The 20,184-nt window shown below is 54.9% G+C and overlaps 1 protein-coding gene across 3 annotated transcripts in view; it reads right to left on the bottom strand.

The window, feature by feature from the left end:
• PXN (paxillin) overlaps window positions 1-20,184 on the bottom strand; it is a 46,696-nt gene that overhangs the window by 11,541 nt on the left and 14,971 nt on the right. For all 3 annotated transcript variants that reach the window (XM_037511056.2, XM_054695302.1, XM_037511058.2), the window contains exon 2: window positions 141-367. In XM_037511056.2, the coding sequence (XP_037366953.2) occupies window positions 141-367 (227 nt within the window). The remainder of the gene's footprint in view (window positions 1-140; window positions 368-20,184) is intronic.

The raw sequence follows: 20,184 nt of genomic DNA, 5'->3' as shown, positions 1-20,184 counted from the left end.
GGTGGGGAAGAGTCGGACATCTCCTGCCCGTCTCACTGTGGCCCTGACCCCAGTTCTCCCCTGGCACCCTAAGCCCAGCTAGACAAGTTTCTTTTACCCCAAAGCCTCAGGGGGCTCCCCAGCTCTGGTCCCCACCCTACCTGCTGGTGGATGAATGGGGAGGCGTTAGGCTGCCACTGGTCTAAGGGGTCAAGGATCGAGCCATTGAGGGCCTCGCTGGACGGCGGTGGAGGGACAGGGGGCGGCACAGCAATCTCCTGGTACGTGTGGTTTCCAGTCGGGTATGAGTAGGGGGTCTCCTCCGCCAAGAACACGGGCCGCTTGGAGATGTGGGAGGTGGTGGACTCCAAATCTGCCAGCAGGGCGTCTGTAAAGAAAAGACGCAGGTAAGACTCAGGGATCCTGGCAACTCTCTATTTGCATTGCACGCCCTGCCTGCACCCAGGAGTCAATGACTGAGCTCCTGCCCCACCCAGGGAAGAAATGACCAGCCTCGGGACAGGAAGATAACACCCCTTACCAGCCTGGCTGGGAACCAGGCCCCACAACTGACCTCTCCTGCAAGGCCAGAACTGGAGGTGCTGGCTCTGGGGCTCTTAGGGCTGCCCGTGGGGCTCTCCTACCTCTGGGAGTCAGGCCCCTGGCTCTGCGTTCCCTCCCGACAGGGCTGTGCAGCTGACTGGCTGGGAGTCAGAACCGCCTGCCTGGAACTCTGACTCCGCAGGGCAAGGCAGAGAGAACAGGCGGGAGGGGCCCCACGTCACACAGGGAGGGGCCCGGGCAGTGCCAGGCCCCACTTCATTTCCAAGAACTTGGACTGTCTCAGTCTCCAGATTGGAGCGGTCCCTCACCAGGTAGAAGCAGAACCCCAGGCTCCAAGCCCCTCCGGGGGTTCCAGGCTACAAGGCAAGGTGCACGGGGAGACGAGGGTGGAAGGAGGCTGCTGCTGTGTTCCCACCTCCTTGGCCGAGGGTGGGACAGACTGCTCTGTAGGCTGTTTCTGCAGAAGCCTGGCAAGCAGCCTGGCCCCAGAGGCTGCAGGGCCCCACTATTCTCCTTTAACAGCAACAAGGGAGCCGAATCGGCCCTGAAGTGTATGTTTCCATTATCCTGGCACTGGGCAGCCAACAGTGGGGCCTGAAACTCCCCGGTCCCCAGACAAGAATGATAGTGCTGAAGAGGCAGGGGCAGAACCCCCCTCCTTCCTTATTCTTCTCCACCTGGGACCCTCAACAGCCCCACATCCCAGAGGGTCGGCCCCAGAAGTCACACCCTCATTCCTGCCATACTCACAGTCTTGCTCACTCTCACCTCCCTGGTGACCTGCTGGGGGTCAGGAAATATTGATTCTCCAGCCCCAGGATAAGATTCATCACCAGCAGCGGCTGCATTTACTGCCACTTACTGGCAACCAGCACCATGCGAGGCACTCTGCATACCATACATGGTCTCAGTTAACCCCTCGATCACCCCATGAAGTCAGAATTCTGAGCCTCCCTTTACAGATGGGGAAACAGTGAGCGAGAAGTAATGGACTTGCTCCTAAGTTGCTGAGTGACAGGACTGATGGACTCCTCAAAGCTCCAAACCCCGAAAATCTGGCCTGCAAGAGGTTGCTGTGATCACAAGATAATGCCATTTTTTTTTAAAGATTTATTTATTTATGCATACAAAAACCAGCGTACAGGTCAGAGGTATGGGGGTGAGAGGATTCACCAGAGGCAGAGCGGGGAACAGAACAGGCAGATTGACTGAAATACACTGCTGAGGGGAGCAGCGGGCAAGTCAGGAGAGGTCTGCTGCACCATATGGGTCACGTCCCTGTCCAGGGATCGAAGTTGTGCTGCAGTAGGTGTGGATAGTGTCACAATGCTGAGACTTAACCCCTTGCGCCACCAGGGAGGTCCCAGATGATGCCATATTTAAACAGTACATCTTCCTGAATGTTGGAGTCCGAGCCCGAGGGCCTGTCAATCTGATTGTTCCTCATGGTTCCAGCCCAATCCCACCCTGCCTGGAAAAGGCAAGCAAGGCCCCTGCCCAGGGTGTTGGTCTGCAAGCCCACACCTTTTCCCAGCTGCCAGCCCTCCTACCCAGCTTCACCTCCTATCTCCCTGGCTGGCCACGCCTACCCAGGCTCCTATCCAGCTGGTCAGAGGGGAAACTGATTCCAAGGTGCAGGGCTTGGGGCCAACGGCCAGCACAGGTTTCCTGGCTTCCGAGGAAGCACAGTTCCTGTAGCCCCCGCCCGCTCCGGGTGGTGTGGAAGAGGTCTGGCTTCCTGTCTCTAGCAAACCGGACGTAGAGGGAGTCAGTGTGTGGCTAGGTAACAGCGGAAAAGGAACTGGTGTCCAGGGCCCATCCCAGTGGCCTCTGCACAGCCACACCTGCTGCCTTGGTTTCAAACAGTATTCCATTTCCTCTGGGCCCAGACCAACGGGACAGGATCCCTCCTCCAATATGGTCAGAGCCCGCGGTTCCCCAAGCAGGCCACAAGCACCGCCCCAACAGGGACAGCAGGAGCAGCTTCTGGCCAGAATGGCCAGCACATACCTCCTCGGGAGCTTCACTACTTCCCTCACCACACTGGCATCCAGAGTCATGTCCCCACACAGCCGCAGCTGTCTCAGTGACAGAGCTGGGATCTGGGGCTCTGGTCTGTGGGGCCCCAAATCCTCAGTAGTGGTCAACCTTCCCCATCAAACCTTCTGAGTCAGGACCGCACTGCTTTCTGCATCAAACACCTTCACCCCCTCACTCTAACCCTACTCTAAGAATGGTTTAAGGGTTTACTTTATTGCTCAGTTTTTCTTTTCAAGGTTGTCCTTTTCATATATATATTTTTTTAATGATTCTGGTTTATGATTTCAAGTTTATGAAAAGAAGTAATCGTGGTGGGCGGGGGGGCAAAAGATCACAAGGTTGGAGTCCAGCCGGACCTGAGTTCAAGTCCCAGCTCCTTCATGATACTATCCACAGCCGCACAGCAAATCACTCAGTTTCCTCGGAAACCCGGGGGTTCCTAATTTCCATTTCACACTGGTGTGAGGTTGACATGGGGTAGCCGATGCTCTAGTACATAGGAAGCTGCAAACAGCAGATCTCGCTTTCTTTGTGAAATTCAGAAAAAGATTTCCCTCCAAGATCAGAGTGGGATGCGAAGCACTGGCTTCCCCTCCTAAGTCTTTTATGGGCAGGAAGTGGGCAAGATATGAAAAGGACCAGCCCTCCCTGGTGTTAAGTCTCAGCACTGTGAAGCTATCCGCAGCCACTGCAGCACGAGTTTGATCACCGGGCAGGGAGCTACCCACATGGCACAGCAGACCTCTCCTGTCTCGCCTGCTGCTCCCCTCAGCAGTGTATCTCAGTAGATTTGCCTGTTCTGTTCCCCACTCTGTCTCTGGTGAATCCTCTCACCCACTGCATCTGTGGCCTGCACCCCAGCTCTTGTATGCATGGATAAATAAATCTTAAATAAATATATATGGACAACATTGAAAGAAAAAGCTGCACACTAAAGTGACACCCTAAGAGAAACTTGTGTGGACATCAGGGATAAGGTGCATCATTTTCCAATTCTTTCCAAACTTTTGCTTCCATGAGAGCCATACATGAGCAAGGCCATACAGCGGGGTCTCTGGTGTCCTCTCTCCTTAGTCTCGGCTCAGTGACTGGGCAAGACTCAGTGTCACTGTCCTCCAGACACCTTAGAGAAGAGACCCAGGACTATAGGAGGCGGCACCGCGACCTCCATTCCTGGTCCTACGGAGGCAGAAGCTGCACTCTCCCCACCAGCTGTAAATGGTTACAGGCCAAAGTCTCCTTGCAAGCTCAGCAAACTCCTCCCCTGCTTGAGCAAACAGAGACAGCAGAGGTAAGGCTGAGGGGAGGTTTCTGTTTTCAACTGCAGAGAGTCCCTCGCACCCAGCTTTAAAAACCCCAGGGGCAGGCTCAGCGAATCCTTCTACTCATATGGCAGAGAAAATGGTACCCACTGGAAGACCCCTTCTCTCCACATGTCTGGGGGATGCTCCCAGATACGCAGAAGCAGTATCTGAATCAGTCGGGGCTCCATTCAGGCCTCAGACTTCCTCGCTTCTCCACAACTAGATTTCTGGCTTCAGATCTGAGACTCCCAAGTACTAGACCTCCTAAGTCATGCTGGAGAAGGAAGTTCTCCTGGGGTGGGGGGGGGGTTCCCCTCCTCTTTCTGGGGAAGCCACCCTCCTTTCTGCAGACCTCTCCTTTCTGAGTCAGCTGATGCATGCCCTGGCGCTTCACTTCCACCCACTGAAGGAAAGCCGAGATCCTTGGATGAGCCCATCCAACTTGTGTGTTCTCTGGGGGGTGAGTTGGGGCGGGGGGGGGGGTTGAGGAGGACAAGCACAGCCTGGGTGCAAATGAGTCCAGCTGACCAGGGATAAAGCCACCCAGCCACCAGGCACTTGGCCATGAAGGGACCCGAGCCGGCCGCTGCCTCCCGCCAGAGGGCGCTATTGGCCCGCCGAGTCCCAGCCAGGGAGTCACCGAAGGTAACCCCCGAGCAATCACAGCAGTCACCCTCGCGCAGTCAGGGAATTTTCAAGCAGTGAAGACCCGGGAGCCCCTGGCTGTGAGTGCACGGGGGAAGTCTCAATGCCGAGGAAGCTTGGCTGAATACGAGAAACTGGGCAGGCTATGAGGAGCAGCGCAAGGTGGTCTGGGTGCTAAGCCTGCGGCCCCTGACCAAAGCACAAAATCATTTGAAGGTGCAACCAAGACTTATGCACTTGCAGGGCTCCCAAGACCCACTGGATGCATCCCCTCGCAGCCAGCACCTCTGCAAACTGGGGGGTGGGCGTGGGGGAGGAGGTGCAACCCCATTCCCTGTCTGCTTGGTCCCTAGCAGTAAGCGGGTTTTGGACAAGGAGACTGGGGGGGGCGGAGGGGGAAACCCTCACCCCAACAACCTAGCTGAGCACTGTCCTTAGGCCAGGGTGGGTGGCCTGGGTGGGAGCACTGGTCTGCAGCCCCGAGGGGGTTAAGAACAGGCCTTTTAGCTCACTGCCCAGAGAGGGAGAGGACCCAGGGGCCGGTCTGCCCACATTCCAGGGCAAATGCTGAGCCTGAGCCCCTTGCATTCCCAAACCAGAGCAGGCGGGCAGGACTGAGAGTCCCAGGTTTCCTCAAGCCACCACCATGGAGCATGTCCCCAGACTGTGCCTCTGACATGTGACACTCAAAGAGAGTCAATGAAAAGAAACTTCCACCTCCATCCACAGTATAAAAACAAGTCCAGGCTCTTTCACAAGCCTGGCTTCCTTTGACCCAAGCCCCAGCCACTTCTTAGTGTCTGATCATGGTTGTCAAGAGTTCTGGAACTGGACAAGCACCGAGAGACTGATAAAGGAGCATCCTGGGCCCCTCAAGTGTGTGAGTCGGGGGAGGGAGGGAGGGAGGATCCAAGGTGGTTCACGTCTCTCCTCAGACTCAGAGCCCTGGATGTCAGTACATGCAGGGGGACCGGGTCACACAGACTGCTCAGTGGCTGAGCAGTTCAGCCAGGCTGCTTAGCTGCTCCTGGACCTTGTTTTCCCTGCCTGTCCATCTTATTCACAGGAGCATTACATGGAAAATGGATATGAAATGCAGTCCCTGGAAGAGAGCACTCACTCAGTAAATGGGAGCTGCTAAGCAGAATGGCGCTCCCTCCCAGAGAGACAGACAGCTGACCCTGGAAGGGAAAGGGCCCCCCTTCTGGGGGGCAAATGATGCTACAATCCAGGATCTGAAACTAGGGGGGCACCATTCTGGGAAAACTAAAGTGGCCCTGGAGAAGCTTCCCGCCCAGGTCTCTCTGGATGCGGCAGGTATGAGAGGCAGCGGCCCCTCCCAGAGCTCACAGGGCACCTGTCACTCCTCCACCCAGCAGTCCCAGACAGACTAGAAGAGGTGGGTCCTCTGGCTCTCAAAGATCCTGTCTCCACACACCTTGTACTCCTGAGGCCTGGCTGAGAAGGGGCCCACAGTAAAACAAGATCTTTTCAAGACTCAGTCACCCACCTTCTCTTTCCGCAGCCCAGTTTACTTCAGTTCTCATGCCCCAAGCAGGGGCCGACAAACAGACACAGCAGCAAATGCGGCCCTGAAAGCTCCAGCACAGTGGCCAGGGCCTGTCATAGGCCAGGGCAGGTGTCCACCCCTGCCACCTCACATGAGACCCAGACTTGGAGAGACAGCGCCGTTCTGCCAGTACCTTCCCCACGCACATGCAGAGAGGCGCAGTCTCACAGCCTGCGGGGGTCAGAGCTCAAGGCCAAGGAGGTTTTGTCCTACCCTGCTGACCACCTAGGCAGTCTTGGTGGCCTTGAGTATGAGAGAAGCTGTCCAGTCTCCCGAGGGCTGCCCAAGCTCAAGGATATGAGCAAGGAGCCAGGCTCGGCCTTTCAGAAGGAAGAAGCTATGTAAACAGCAGGAGGGCCCTGGCTCCTTGGGGATGGTCTCATCTCAGCCCCTTGGCTGAGACTCTTCCAGATTAGGAAGGAGAGCAGAGCGGGCTGGCGGGACTCCCCGCCTCCAGCCCCAAGCACAGGAGCAGAGGTAATCTAATCCGCAGCAGCAGGGTCCTTTTACTGGGTGAGTAACTCCCCAGGAATGGGGAGTAGGGTATATTTATCCTGATAACTGTCCTGGGAGGTAAGACAGATCTGTGACCAGTAAGGGTGAATCCATAATTAGGCCAGATCCACTCTGCCCCCACACAGCCCAGGGACCCAGGGGCCTGGATGCGGCCTAGGAACTCAATATCCTAGAGGGGCCTTCCCTGCCAGTTTGGGTTCTAGTCAACTGTCTCCTGTCCAAGAATTAAGCTCTAGAGAGCAGGGGCCATGTCAGTCTTGCTGGACGCAGTGGCCCCAGTGGTCAGAATGAGTGGCTGAATGACAGAGGGCCTGTGGGAAAGAGGAAGTGGGGTGGAGCAGGACAGGCCACAGACTATCTCTGTGGGTCTTTTTTTCTCTGAAATGAGCAGACCCAACTTGTCTCTATAACTGGTAGCAAGCAAGCTCTGAAGAGGAGCCAAGGCGAATGCAGGTGAGACTTATGTAGCACCTCTGAGCTCTTCTGGAGTTTGTCTAAATCCAAATTTGCTGTTATCTGAATCCCAGACAGGAACTGCTCTCCCTCAGGGGGCGGATGGGAAAGAATCAATACTGGAGTGTCATTTAAATATTTAATAGCTGTGCCTGGAGGTTATAAAGACTCAGAAACTGTCTCTTTGGCTGACTCATGCCTCACTCCCCAGGAAGGGCCATTTCACCCTGGGCCCTGAAGGAAGTGTGGGCTGGGGGTGACACACAGGAAACCAGGGGAGAAGAGACATCCTGGTCCAACCTCTGCGGGGTGCGGCAGGAGGCAGTCCTGGGATGATGCCTTTCTCCCCTGGATTTCCCTGGAGCCACAGGAGGGCGGTTTCTGATCTGCCAAGAGCCGTGACTGGCAGGGCCTGATACCCAGTGAGTGAGGCCACAGGTTTGCTTTCTTTATTAGCTGCCTGGCTGGCTCCCAAGGTCACAGAGCACAGGTAACTGGAGACTTGAGAGAATAAAGGCTGAAAGGCAACTCCAGAGGTCATCCTGGCCCAACCGTGCCAGGCCTCATCCTCCCCCAAGTGCCCACCTAAGGCCCACCCATCAGGCCCAGGCTGCAGGGCTCCCCTCTCTGATGGGGGTTCCAGAGGTTAAGCAGCAGCAGGTAGAAGGAGCTGCCTAGCTGCTCTGCACACCTATACACACAACGCAAGCACACACACACACATACACACACACACACACACACACACACACACACACACGAGCAGGCCCAGGCTGGCCGGACAGCAGTCTCTTCTCTATTGTAAATAACTCAACTCCCTGTTTCTGTCCAGATTAGTGGGCCCCACCCTTCCCAGAGGTCCTGTGGATGCATTTCATTGGTCAGATTTCATCCACCTCTCTGGGTCACCAGGAGACAGGACTTTTTAAGGTCAAGTCAAAGACCCAACTCCAGGTCCACCCACAGGCCCTTCCATGGGTAAGACATGGATTTACACACATGAAGACAAGAAAGCCTGGCGCCTGGGAGCCTGGGGTGCCGGAACCTTCCCAGCTTGGCCCTCACCCCTGCTAATCACCAGCAGAGGTTAGGAGGGGCTCAGGAGTGAGTCATCGCCCTACAGGACCCAAACAGAAAGTTCAAAAGTTTGCCTGTTCCAGGAATGAGCTGGAGGCTCTGAAATCCATGTTTGTGGATTTCAGAGCATGACTTAACTCCTGGCCAGTCAAGTTCTGACTAGTGATCACTGCCCTAGATGACCACAGAACAGGCCAGGGCAGCCCAGCCTCGGGGGGGCAGGGTCACCCCCCACGGGCTTCTCCTGCCCTTCTTTCCCAGGTGTCCAGGCCGACCTTTTCAGGCCCCACCTTCATCAAGCTCCCCTCCCCCATTCAACTGGTCACCAGTCACATCAGTTCTTTCTTCAGGGGCCTCTCCCATTACTTGCTCCCTTTCTTTTCCTCACATGCAGCTGGCAAGTTGGACTGGCACCCAAATCCAAACTCGGCCCCTTCTGGAACTTGTCTGCAGCTCCCCACTCTAACTCTTCCAGCAGAACTTCCTGGAAGCCCCGTTTTTTTGTTCTTCTAGTTGCAGCAGTGAGGGGACACAGCATGAGGGTCCAACATGCCGCGCAGGACCACTGCCCTCGTCTCGTAGATGCACAAGAAGAAGGTAAGTTTTCTCCTTGAGAGTGCTCAGGATCTACTCTTAGCAATTTCCACGTCTTCTGCGTGGACACACATCTTTCTAGCCCTCCCATGGACTGCAGTCCCTGTGAGGGCAGGGCCCTCCTTCCCTCTCTTGACAGCCAGGGCACAAGCGTAACAGAGACCTCTCCATAAAAAGGGGAGGCACCCTGTTCCCCCCACTTAACTAGGGGCAAAGCTGAGCGGCCAGGTAAGCTATAAAACACGGAAGGCAGGTGGGTCAGACACACGGAAGAGACACATGGAGAAGGGTGCACTTGCCTCTTGGCTTTGGACTTGCAGGACATGGAAGGAGACGTGTGGAGAAGAGACATGTAGAGACACTTGACAGAGACGTGGGTGAGAGACGCGTGGGGAGGCTGACATGGCAGCCGTTATCTTGATTTGTACTTTGACTTTGCTCCTTTCCTCCCAGACCTGCCCGGCCTATCTCCTGCCCCCTTTCCTATGGGTCCCCACCAGAAGGTGCCTTAGGCTCATCACAAGCTTTAGGGCCTCAAGCGGCCCCCACTGTGGGACAACCCTGTGTGGGCATTTATCCACGAGGGGATGGGGAACTTTGGGGGGTTGATTGGGAAACTATTTATCTTCTCTCGCTATATACACTAATCCTATTAAAGTACTTTCAAGGTACTAAGTATGCTTTTTGTGCACAGGTGGTCAGACCCCATTAGAGTGTGCAGGTTTGGGGGTGCCAGAGTACCCCTCAGTCTGCATATGAACACAAGTACCCCCAATAACCCTCTTTTTTTTAAATAGAGGCATGTTTTATTTATTTGTTTGTTTGTTTGTTTGTTTGTTTTTGTTTATACATGCACTGGGTACAGTCAGAAGCGCAGGAGGGTGAGAGAATTCACCAGAGCCAGAGTGGGGAGCAGAGCAGGCAGAAGGACCGAAGTACACTGCTGAGGGGAGCAGCAGGCGGCAGGAGAGGTCTGCACGCCATGTGGGACCCTCCTCCGGTGGCCAGGGAGCAGCTGGGGATCGAACCGGCGCCGCAGAGGCCGCGGGCAGCTTCGCAACCCAGCGCTCAACCGCTGCGCCACCGGGGAGGCCCCCAATAACCCTCTTTTTAAAATTTTATTTATTTTTGCAAAGAAGAACTGGAGTACATGCCAGAGTTGTGTGGGGGAGGGGGGAAGATTCACAAGAGACAGTGTGAAGAGAAAAATAGGCAGATCTACTAAAATACACTGCTAAGGGGCATAGCAGGTGAGACAGGAGAGGTCTGCTGCGCCATATGTGGGTTAGTCCCTGGCTGGGGATCGACCTCAGGCCGTAGAGGTGATAGCGCTGAGGCTTAACCCCTAGGCCTGCAGGGAGAACCCCCATAAACCTCTTAGCAAAGATGTGCGCCAAGTGAGGAAGAACCCCAGTGATCAGGCACCCGCGGCAGAACCCCAGTGATCAGGCACCCGCGGCCTCTCTCCCTCCAAGGTAGGAGTGAAACCCCTGGATTGAGCCTCGCAGAACTTGACCCCAAACTATTTTACCTCCTCCTCAGCTGCTCCTCGTGGCTCACTGCAACCTGCCTCTCCTGCCCCTCCTCCTCCCCAGTTGTGTGCCTTTCTCCCCAATACTGAATGTGCCCCCCACCTTCTACCAGGATATCCATTCCCCAGGGGAGAGATGGAGGCCAGAGACATAGGAACCACCTCAGGATATACCTAGAACACCTTCTGAGGATCAGATTTTCTCAGGAGCAAGAAATTTAAACCACTGCCTTAAATTAAAGCCAGCCAGCCAACATAGGGACTTAAAGGCTGAGTGCAGATGAAGTGTAAGCAGAAGTGAAAGTCAAAGTGACTTTCTGCACATGCACTGGGGACTCTGGTGAGCAAGTTTAAGCTTACCACAAAGCCACCACTGTCCACACATAAAGCCACCCCTGTCCATCTACACCACAGACCTGGCTGCTCTGGCGGGGCTGGGACGGTCACACACATGCCCTCTGGCATTTGTCACTGCACAGCAGGGTGGAAAGACTGGGCCTCTGAGAAGTGAAAAGGATGAGTCCAAATCCCCCACTCACTGGCCTGGGCAGCCTCACTGGGCTTGTTGTGACTAATCAGTGACAGGTCATGAAAGTCCCTGATAGCCGGATGGCCTCCTCTACCCACCCCCGCCCACCCCCACCCCCCGCCCACCCTCCCCAAGTGACACTGAGGAGACACTCAGTAAAATAAACCCGAGTCACTGATTTCAATCTCCCTTAAGGGCAAGCGGGGGCGGAGTCAGAAACAGAGGCCAGGAATCTTGGGAGCTGTGACAGGTCATCACTAACTCAGGCCTCCTTGCTGAGCAATCCACTGACCTCACCTCCCCAGGCCTCGGGTTCATTCCAAATCCTAGGAGAACATCAGCTGAACCCAGAAGCCGCTGTCTCACTCCCCAGCAAGGACTCGGGCAAGAGAAGCTGCAGGGCTGGGGCGCCCCCACCCCCATGGGCTCTACTATAGCTGCCTGCGAGTCCGGTGGCTTTGAACCCAGAATGGCAATAGAAGGAGCTGCCCGAGCTCCAAGGGTGCTCTCAGCCTCTGACCTCCCAGAGCAGCAGACCCAGGAGAGAGCAGCTTCAGCTCTGGCCATGGAGGCACTGGCCAGCAGAGCCCCACAAAGGACCCAAAGCCAAGCCTGCACCGCCAGGAAGCGAAGAGGGAAGGAATGAAATACTCCTTAGTGAGCAGACCAGGAAGCTGGCCTCACAACCCCACTTCACAGTGGACAGCAAGGCGCAGGGCTGTCCAACGAGCACACTCAGCAGCAGGCGGGTCCCCCTCGGGGACAGCTCTGGCTGACTGCAGCACTCATCTGCCTTCCCGTTCTTTCCATGACACCCCACCCGGAGAAGAACGTTGCTGTCAGCAGTCAGCCTCAGTCAGCCTGTCACCACTCTCCTGCTCCACTGCCCCAGCCCCTGGAGCCCCAGCATCCGAAAGGGCTGGCTGCTGCCGCCACTGCCTCCTCCAGGTCTCTGGTTCTACCTCTTGTCCCCTTCTCTCTTCCTCACTTTGGGCCTCAGCAAAAGTCCTGAGCCAATGACGGCCTCCAGTGCGGACAGAGGGAGCTCAAGAATTCAGCGAAGGCTGGAGCTCCGTGTTCCAGGCTAACTTGCTGCTGCAGGGTGGACGGCATAAGTGGTGTCGTCCTGTGCCGCCCCAGCAGAGCAGCGGGCTGCTGGACAGGGCTGCTGGCTGCCTGGCAGTCTTCCTGGCAGACAAGAAGGAAGGGTCTACACCACTTGTCCCAGGGCACAGCCATCGGGGGCTGAGAAGAAGGCAGACGTGGCATGAGAAGCATCAGAAGACAGCACAGAGGCCAAAGCAGCACTGAACACCGGAAACAGCCGATGGCCTAGACTCCAACCCACAGTGACCGAGATCTTCCTTTAAGACGTGGCCACGCGTCTCATCCTGGTGCTGACCCTACTGAGCAAGAAAATGACAGGTCTCCAGGTGGCCTCCTCCGTAAATCTGTTCTCACCTACCCCATGTCTGGGGGCCAGCAAGAGACCTCAGAGAAACAGCCTGAGTCTGGAGCTGCCTGGAGCCAATGGGCAATCCACCAGCCACGCAGTGAGCGCCAACCCAGCCTCGGCTAACAGCTAAGAACGTATAAAGGTATTTACAACTGCATCTGGCTTGCCGTTACTTTTACAAAACAAACTGAAGATTGCGCCATGACACAGCCCCACCCACAGTGTTCCTATATGCTTTCCTGGGTGACAGAGAGAGTTGGGAATGCATAGGACCCCAGACACACACAGGCAATGCCTGCCCCAAGCGTCATCCAGACTTGGAGCCACCATCTGATGGTCAAGACTTCTGAGAAGGGCCAGATGGAGAGGAAGAACCAGCCAGCCCTGTACTCCCAGTTGACCCTCCAAGACACTTTTTTTTGGCATAGAAGAACTGGGGTGCAGGCCAGAGGTGCGGGGGTGGGAGGATTCACCAGAGACAGAGGGGGGAACAAACAGGCAAAGTGAAATACACCGCAGAGGGCAACACAGGAGAGGTCTGCTGCACCATGTGGGTCAGCTCCTTGGCCAGGGATTGAACTCAGGCCATAGAGGTGATAGAGCTGAGACTTGACCACTAGGACACCGGGGAGGCCCCATCCAGGACACTTTCACTTCCCGTATCTACGCCACCCAGTCCTGGTCTTCTCGGTCTCCCAGGCTTGGGAAGCCATCTGTTCAGTCCCAGGTAAGACAAAGTTCTCCTGGGACTGCTTGACAGCTGGTGTCCACGCCTCCTGAGGCAGCGCATGGTCGGGAGCACCCAGCACACACGCAGAAGCTCAGTCCCGTGCCAGTTCCTCCAGGGTCCCCCACACGCACAGGCAGCAGGGCTGAGCAGACCCCGGGCCCTGGTGGAATGGTGTCGCTGACCTACAAAGGAGGTTTTGGGTTTTATTAGAGGAGACTCTCTGGAGCTCTGTCCCAACAGTCAAGACAGGAGGCACAGCAGCACCCAGCCGCAGGGCCCAGACACATCACACAGGAAGTCCCCACTGTACACACGGCGCATTCCAAGGGTTTGTTTGGAAGCTAGATGTTGAGCTGTGGGGAATGTCTTCCAATAGAAACAGTTTTGGGGGGAGGGGGAGACCCCAGAGACTTCACACCACGCACTACGCCATGCATTCCACGGGACACGAGCACGGCAGTTTGCAGGGAACGCCACCTCAGGCTGAGGGTCAAGGAGAAGGGCCTGGGCACTGGGGCAGTCCAGCATAAGTCAGGTGCATTGAACCCCATTGTCTGTGCTCACAACCCCTCACCCGTGGGGGGCGGTGGCTACGCACTGGGGGGACAGCTTCTGGGACGCTCCTGGTCTAAATTTCCAAGGACAGATGGGAAGCAAAGTCCATGCTTGGCCCCTTAATGACAGGACTGGAAATCAGGGAGCCTTGCAGTTAACTAGGCAACCTCTGATCTAAGCAAAACTGCCAGTTGGGCTGCTGCCTCTCCTCTTTGTCCATTTCTGTGTCCAGACAGGAAATGATCACCAAGGAAGCCAGTGAGCTGATCAAAGGCCACCCACGGCTGCCCTTCCCGACATTGCTCCTTTCTCCTTTTTTCGGCAGAGTCTGCCCCACTCACCCCTCCCTGCTGTGCCCTAAAATCTACATCTTCCTCTGTGGGCACTCCCCCTTGTTTGGGGGGATTGCCTGTTAGCAAAAAGGGGTGCTCAGCCCCACCCCATGTTCTTGCCCACACCTGGCTGAAGTAGGAACTGGTACGACTAGGAACAAAGACTTCTGCTCCACGTGAGGATGACAAATTTCAAAACCCAGGCACCAGGAGCAGCCGCAGTCTCCCCGGGTATGCAGGGCCTCAAGGGAAGACCCAGGGGCCGTGGCCGAGGAGAAGGGAATGGATGAAGTGTGGAGTCGTTGACAGCAGGAAGTGCCAGCGGTTTCAGCCTGACGAGCCTGGACTGCTCACCAATGCTAAGTAACGATTTCACTGTTCCTTACACCTTTCCGTGCCCACTGATGTTTATGATGAAAGAGGAATCATAAATTTGGGCGCCCCTGGGGGACTCAGGGTTAAGTCTGAGCACTATCACCTCTATAGCCTGAGTTCGATCCCCAGTCAGGGAGCTGCCCAACATGGCGCAGCAGACCTCTCCTGTCTCACCCACTGCTCCCCTCAGCAGTGTAATTCAGTAGATCCGCCTGTTCTGCTCCCCATTCTGTCTCTGGTGAGTCCTCTCACCCTCGCACCTCTGGCCTACATCCCAGTTCTTCTGTGCATAAATAAATAAATCTTTTAAAAAGTTATTAAAAGGGCCTCCCTGGTGGCAAAAGGGTTAAAGACAGCTCTATGAAGCTCTCACCAGCCACTGCAGCACAAGTTCGATCCCACGCCAGGCCAGGAGCAACCCACATGGCACAGCATGTGCCATGTCTCCCAGCTGCTCCCCTCAGCAGTGTATTTCAGTAGATCTGCCTGTTCTGCTCCCCACTCTGTCTCTGGTGAATCCTCTTACCCCCTGCACCTCTCGTCTGCACCCCAGTTCTTGTATGCATAAATAAATAAGTCTTTTTAAAAAAACTTATTAAAAAAAAGAAGAATCATAAATGACTAAATCATAAATGACTAAGATAATCTCGCAATCTAGATTCTTCTCCTTCTGGAGAGGCATCTGGGGGTAGCAGGACCAGAGAGAAAGGGCTTGTTAAGGGAGGCAACAGAGAATCTGCTAGCAGTCACCAGCCCATGGTTTGTGGGCAGAGTCCCCATACCTCCTTTTCAGGACATTTGTTCTTTAAGAACTCTAAGCCTTAAGAAACAGAGAAATTTCACATTGTTTGGGAGTTCTGGCTTCCCAGAAGAGCCAGCAATCCTGGCCTACTACCTGCAGGGCAACCACAGGTGGTAATATGGAACCTGGCTCCTTCCCGGCCCACTTCATTCATGGCACCTGCTGGGCCTTGGGAAGTGAGTCTGCAAAGTAATGTAGGGGGGCTTTGTAGCTGAGCAACTTGGGGCCCAGTTGTGCTCTGACCCTGGCTCACACTGGGCTATCTGAAATCGGCTTCCTCATCTGCAGAAGGGGGTATAACAACAGCTCCTTCCACCAAGGGCAGGGTGGGTTCCTGAGCCTTGCTCAAGCCACTTAGGAAGACAAGTACAAAAATGAAGACACAGCAGCCTGACTATTGTGGGCATGTGATCCACACTTATTAGTGCCTGCCTCCCTCGGGAACTCCAGGTGACAAACAGACGGAGTAGCCGTACCACCCACAAAGCTGACATCCCTGACTGTCCTACCCGAACAGATATAGGAGGGCACCCAACACCACAGACCACAAGCAACTGCAGAGAAGGTGCTCTGGAAAGTGCCAAACAAGTTGCCCATCTCTGCCACCCTCTCCACCCAGATCCATTTCTCAGTATACCAAGACTGGATCACTAGCCTCTGCCCACAAGGGGACCTTGGCTAAAAAGCTAACAGGCTTGTGAAGGACTCAGCCAAACCCTAATCTCTCTCCCTGGCTTCAAAATCATTCCCAAGTTCAAAGGGTCACCAAGCAGGAGCACCCAGAGGCCCCCCTGCGTTGGGGCATCGGGCATGAGGCCAACAGGAGGAAGGGCAGTGCTGCTCCTCCTGGGAGTCAGGTCCAAGGGTCAACCCAGTGGCCTCACAGTGCCATCTGCTCCCAATCATCCAAGCTCCAAGGAAAGAGTTGGGATGGTCTGGAGCAGTCCTTGCCGCAAGTGCGCGTCCATCCAAGGTCTCCATCCTCACTCGGACAGAGAAGACAGGCATGGGAGCAGCCTCGACACACCAGCACTCAATTTACTCCAGAGGCCCAGGACACATGCTTGCTCAGCATGGCCCTCACCTGGCCTGAAATACCCCCTCCTTCTGCTGACTCAGTTCAGCTACCCACCCAGGGGCAAAAGGAACCCTCATTCCCCTTTCTGAGGTGAGAGATGGACCTTACCCTTGCACCAGGGCTCTAGCCTGACCTCCGCGAATGACCCTCCAGGGGCTTATGTGGACCACCAGGAATTGCAAACACAAGGTCTGAATGTACCTCTAGCATCACCCTGGATGGAAAGGCCATTCACAGTGTTCTCGCTTCAAAGGGACTGAGAACCACAAAGGTGAAACCACCACTCAGGACAAAGGCTGACAGAGGCCTCCCTGCACCTCTCAAATCACTGCCGAGTCCTTTGAAGACTAGTCCGACTGCTTGGGCAGAGGCAGCCTCAGCTCTGCCACAGTCCAGGGTGACAGAAATTTCCAGAACAGGCCCTACCAGCCACCGAATTCTATAGCAAAACCACGAAAGTTCAGCAGACACAAAGAAGGCAGGTGCAACCACACGTGGGTATCCAAGGCTAACCTTGAAAATGGGCAAGCTCGAGCATCTGTCCCACCTGTCTCCGCTAGTCCTTCCACCTAGTGCCTGTGATAGTGTCCCCCAGAGAACGATAATGAGGGGAAGTTGATCATAACTGAGTCAAGAGGAGAGGGGCTGTCCAGGCAGAGGAAGGAGCAGATGCAGAAATACAAGCCAGCCTGGGAGACAGAGGGGCCCACACTCAGAGCACAAGACCCAGCTTGGAAGAGGAGTCACGGGCCCAGGGCCTGCTGTGGAGTCTGGACTTACAGGGAAAGCCATGGCGGGGCCAGGAGGAAGACCAAGAGCTGCACTGCTCTCAGTAAAAGCTGGTAAAATCAACAAGACCTGGTAATTGAGTGGCTATGGGGAGAGAAAGAGAGAGAAAGGCTTGCAAGATGCCTCCCACGTTTGTTTCCTGAGGGGGGAGGAGAATACTCACCAGCTGAGACAGGCGAGGCTAGAGAAGCAGGGCAAGGAAAAGGTGTGGGAGGAGAGGTCAGGGTGAGGAGAGTGGCCAGAGAGGACAGATAGCCACAGAACTCCCTGAGCCAGGCCGAGGGCCTCCCTTTTCCCCTGGCAAACCACTTGTGAATTTCTTGGGAACCCAGAAAGCAAAAGTTTGGGAGATGTTACTGGGTCACCACCCCAACATGTTCTTCCTCTAGAAGCCAATGGTTCGCCCGGCTGGTCTTGGAGAAAACCCCATCAACAGGCTATGGGGATTCTTGGAGAGCCGAAGAGGACCACGATTCCCTCCCTGTCCACTCTCAGGGCTGAAGTTCACCTCTGAAATAGGAACACAAAGCTCACACCCTCCCCTGACAGTCCCCACCGGACGAGGGGCCAGGCGAGCCTGTTATCACAGGAACCAGGTCCTTCCTGCCACGTCACGCAAAGGCTCTCCACTGGGGCTGGGGCGCCCAGGATGCAATCTCAGGCCCAAAAATCTTGTGGAAATGCCCCTCAGAACCAGCCCGGAGCCCCATGCCAGCTGAGCTGGGGAGAACTTGCATGGACAGAGCCTAATATCTGACTGAAAGACAACAGAACCCCAGAGGCCAGGCATCCTCCAGCTGCCATACCAAGGCCACCCCAGAAGGTCATTCCACTGAGAAAGCAAAGGCTGGTGACTGTCCTTGGCCTCGGGGCTCAGGCTGAGTTTGACCAGCTTGTAAGACCCAATTGGGAGAATACACGGGGCAAATCCTAGCCAATGAGCTCATCAGCACACACCCACAAGTTCCCTCTGTCTAGCCCAACAGGCTAAATCCTTTCCTATCCCTGGGTCTCATCACAATCCTCTTCCACGAAAAAGGGAACATGAGGTTTTTATGCTGGAGGGGGCTTATGTAAGAGTCCTGAATCTTACTGAGAAAATCCTTATTATCTTTACAAAGAGTGAAGGTTTGGGGCTTTTCTAAATGTCAAGATTCCAATTCAGTGCAAAACAAAGCCTCAGCTTCAGTACCAATTCACCCAGGAAGCCCTCCCTGACTACAGTCCCTGCACAGCATTCGAGGGCCCTCTCTTTTGAGTTTCTAAAGCACCATACACCTCCCCCGTGGGAGCACACCTCTAACTGGTAGGAACGGTCTGCTGACATACCTGGCTCTCATTGGCCTATGACAGCTCAGTGAGGATGGGGAGTATGTCTTTATCCACCACGACCTCCTTGTGTCAAGGTGTCGTAGGTGCACCAAGGCAGACCCCTGAACAAATGAATGAATGATGCCTGCCACACCTACTTGCTGCAGAGGTCTGCCTCACCATTTCAGTGCTATAGGCAAAGCACCATGGGGGTGAGCAAAACACTGGCAGATGGCCGAAGCCCTCCCTACTCTTTTATGCAGGATTCCCTCCTCTGCAATCCAGTTACTACCACTTCTCCCCAACCAGCACCACCTACCCTTTAAAAAAAAAAAAAAATCAGGGCCTCCCCTGCACAGCAGTTGAGCGCTGGGCTGCGAAGCTGCCCGCAGCCTCTGCAGCGCCAGTTCGATCCCAGGCCACCGGCGAGGGTCCCACATGGTGCGCAGACCTCTCCTGCCGCCCGCTGCTCCCCTCAGCAGTGTACTTCATCAGTCTGCCTGTTCTGTTCCCCGCTCTGGTGAATTCTCTCACCCTCCCATGCTTCTGACTGTACCCAGTGCTTGTATAAATAAATAAATAAATCCTTAAAAAAAAAAAATCAAAGGAACACTCCAGAAGACTGTGGCCGGAGCACAACAGCCGCTTGTGGGTACTTGAGATTTAAACTCAAAGTGTGGCCTGCCTGGCTTCCTTGTGGGGTGGAGGGTGAAGGTGGGGGAGGCGCTTGGCTCACAGGAGTGAGGCTGTGGGGAGGGAGCTGGGGTGCCTAGGAGGCCAGGAACCAGGACTGGATAGCCCTTTCTCTTGGTGGGGAGTAGGAGGCAGGACATCACCAAAGGCAGGGCAAGAAGGAACAGGGAGAAGGGCAGCCCCTCACTTCCAGCGATCTTATCACACCTCTCCCCGGGGGCAGAGTGGGCAGAGAAGCTGGAATGTTCGGATTTTCTGAAACGTGCCCCACTGGAATGTGTTAGCAACACCAGCAGCAGGGCTCTAGGAGGGAGCAGCTGAGAGCATCATTGATTACCCTGTGGAGGAGTGAGATGAGAGGCACCACAAAGCAGGCAGGGAAGATTAGCCAGGCTGGGGGGTGGGGTGGGGGTTCCCTAGGCAGGGGGAACTAGCCCAGGAAAGAGGAAGACAAGTTTTGCACTAGAAACTGAAAAGGAGAGAAAGGGGGAAAAAATGTTATGCCAACATTTTTGTTAATTTCTTTAGATTTTTAAAGGCCTTTTTTCACAAAGAAACAGAGAATGCCAGAAACAGCCCATTTGTAAGTAAATATAAAAGACTGATAACCCAACGTGGGTTTCATAACATATGTACGTGTGAAATGTACGCCAACACCCAGACACAGGACGGCTGGGGGAGCGGACCCTGCTGTTGCAGGATCCTTACGTTAAGTGTGAAATGACGTGATCTGAAAGCGGACCGTGACAAGTCAAGGTATGAAACCACACGGCAGCCACTTAACACAAAGGAAAGCAACGCAGCGCAGTCACAGGTGAAGGAGGGACACAGGTATGACGGCGGCCCCAAGGCTGCACCCTCCGCCAGGCAAGCGGCTGGCGACACCATCCCAGCCATGTCATTACGTCATTACACTCGTGATGTTGGCGCCGGGAGGAGACCGGCTATGGGAACGTGTCTCAAAACGTTCCCCCTTGTTCAGCGAAACATGGCCATGCAATTAACTAAGCCGGTGGGGAGATAAAATGGAATCCTAAAAAATATTCAGTGAATCCAAAAGAAGGTGGGGGAAGAAAGAGCAAAGAACAGATGGCACAAGAGAAAACAAATGGCAAACTGGTAGACCCCGTCAGTCACACTGATGATCAGTGTAAGTGTTAGAAGGTCTACGCACGCCAATGAAAAGGTAGAGACTGTCGCACAGGGTAGAAATCTGATATTCTATATTTGCTGCCTGTAAGAAATACTTTAAATATAAAGA

Source organism: Talpa occidentalis, unplaced genomic scaffold (assembly GCF_014898055.3).
Source record: "Talpa occidentalis isolate TD23 unplaced genomic scaffold, MPIMG_talOcc4v2.1 talOcc4.14, whole genome shotgun sequence".
Classification (NCBI taxonomy): domain Eukaryota; kingdom Metazoa; phylum Chordata; class Mammalia; order Eulipotyphla; family Talpidae; genus Talpa; species Talpa occidentalis.
Note: the sequence above shows the minus strand (reverse complement) of the source record. Positions and strands in the feature narration are given on the sequence as shown.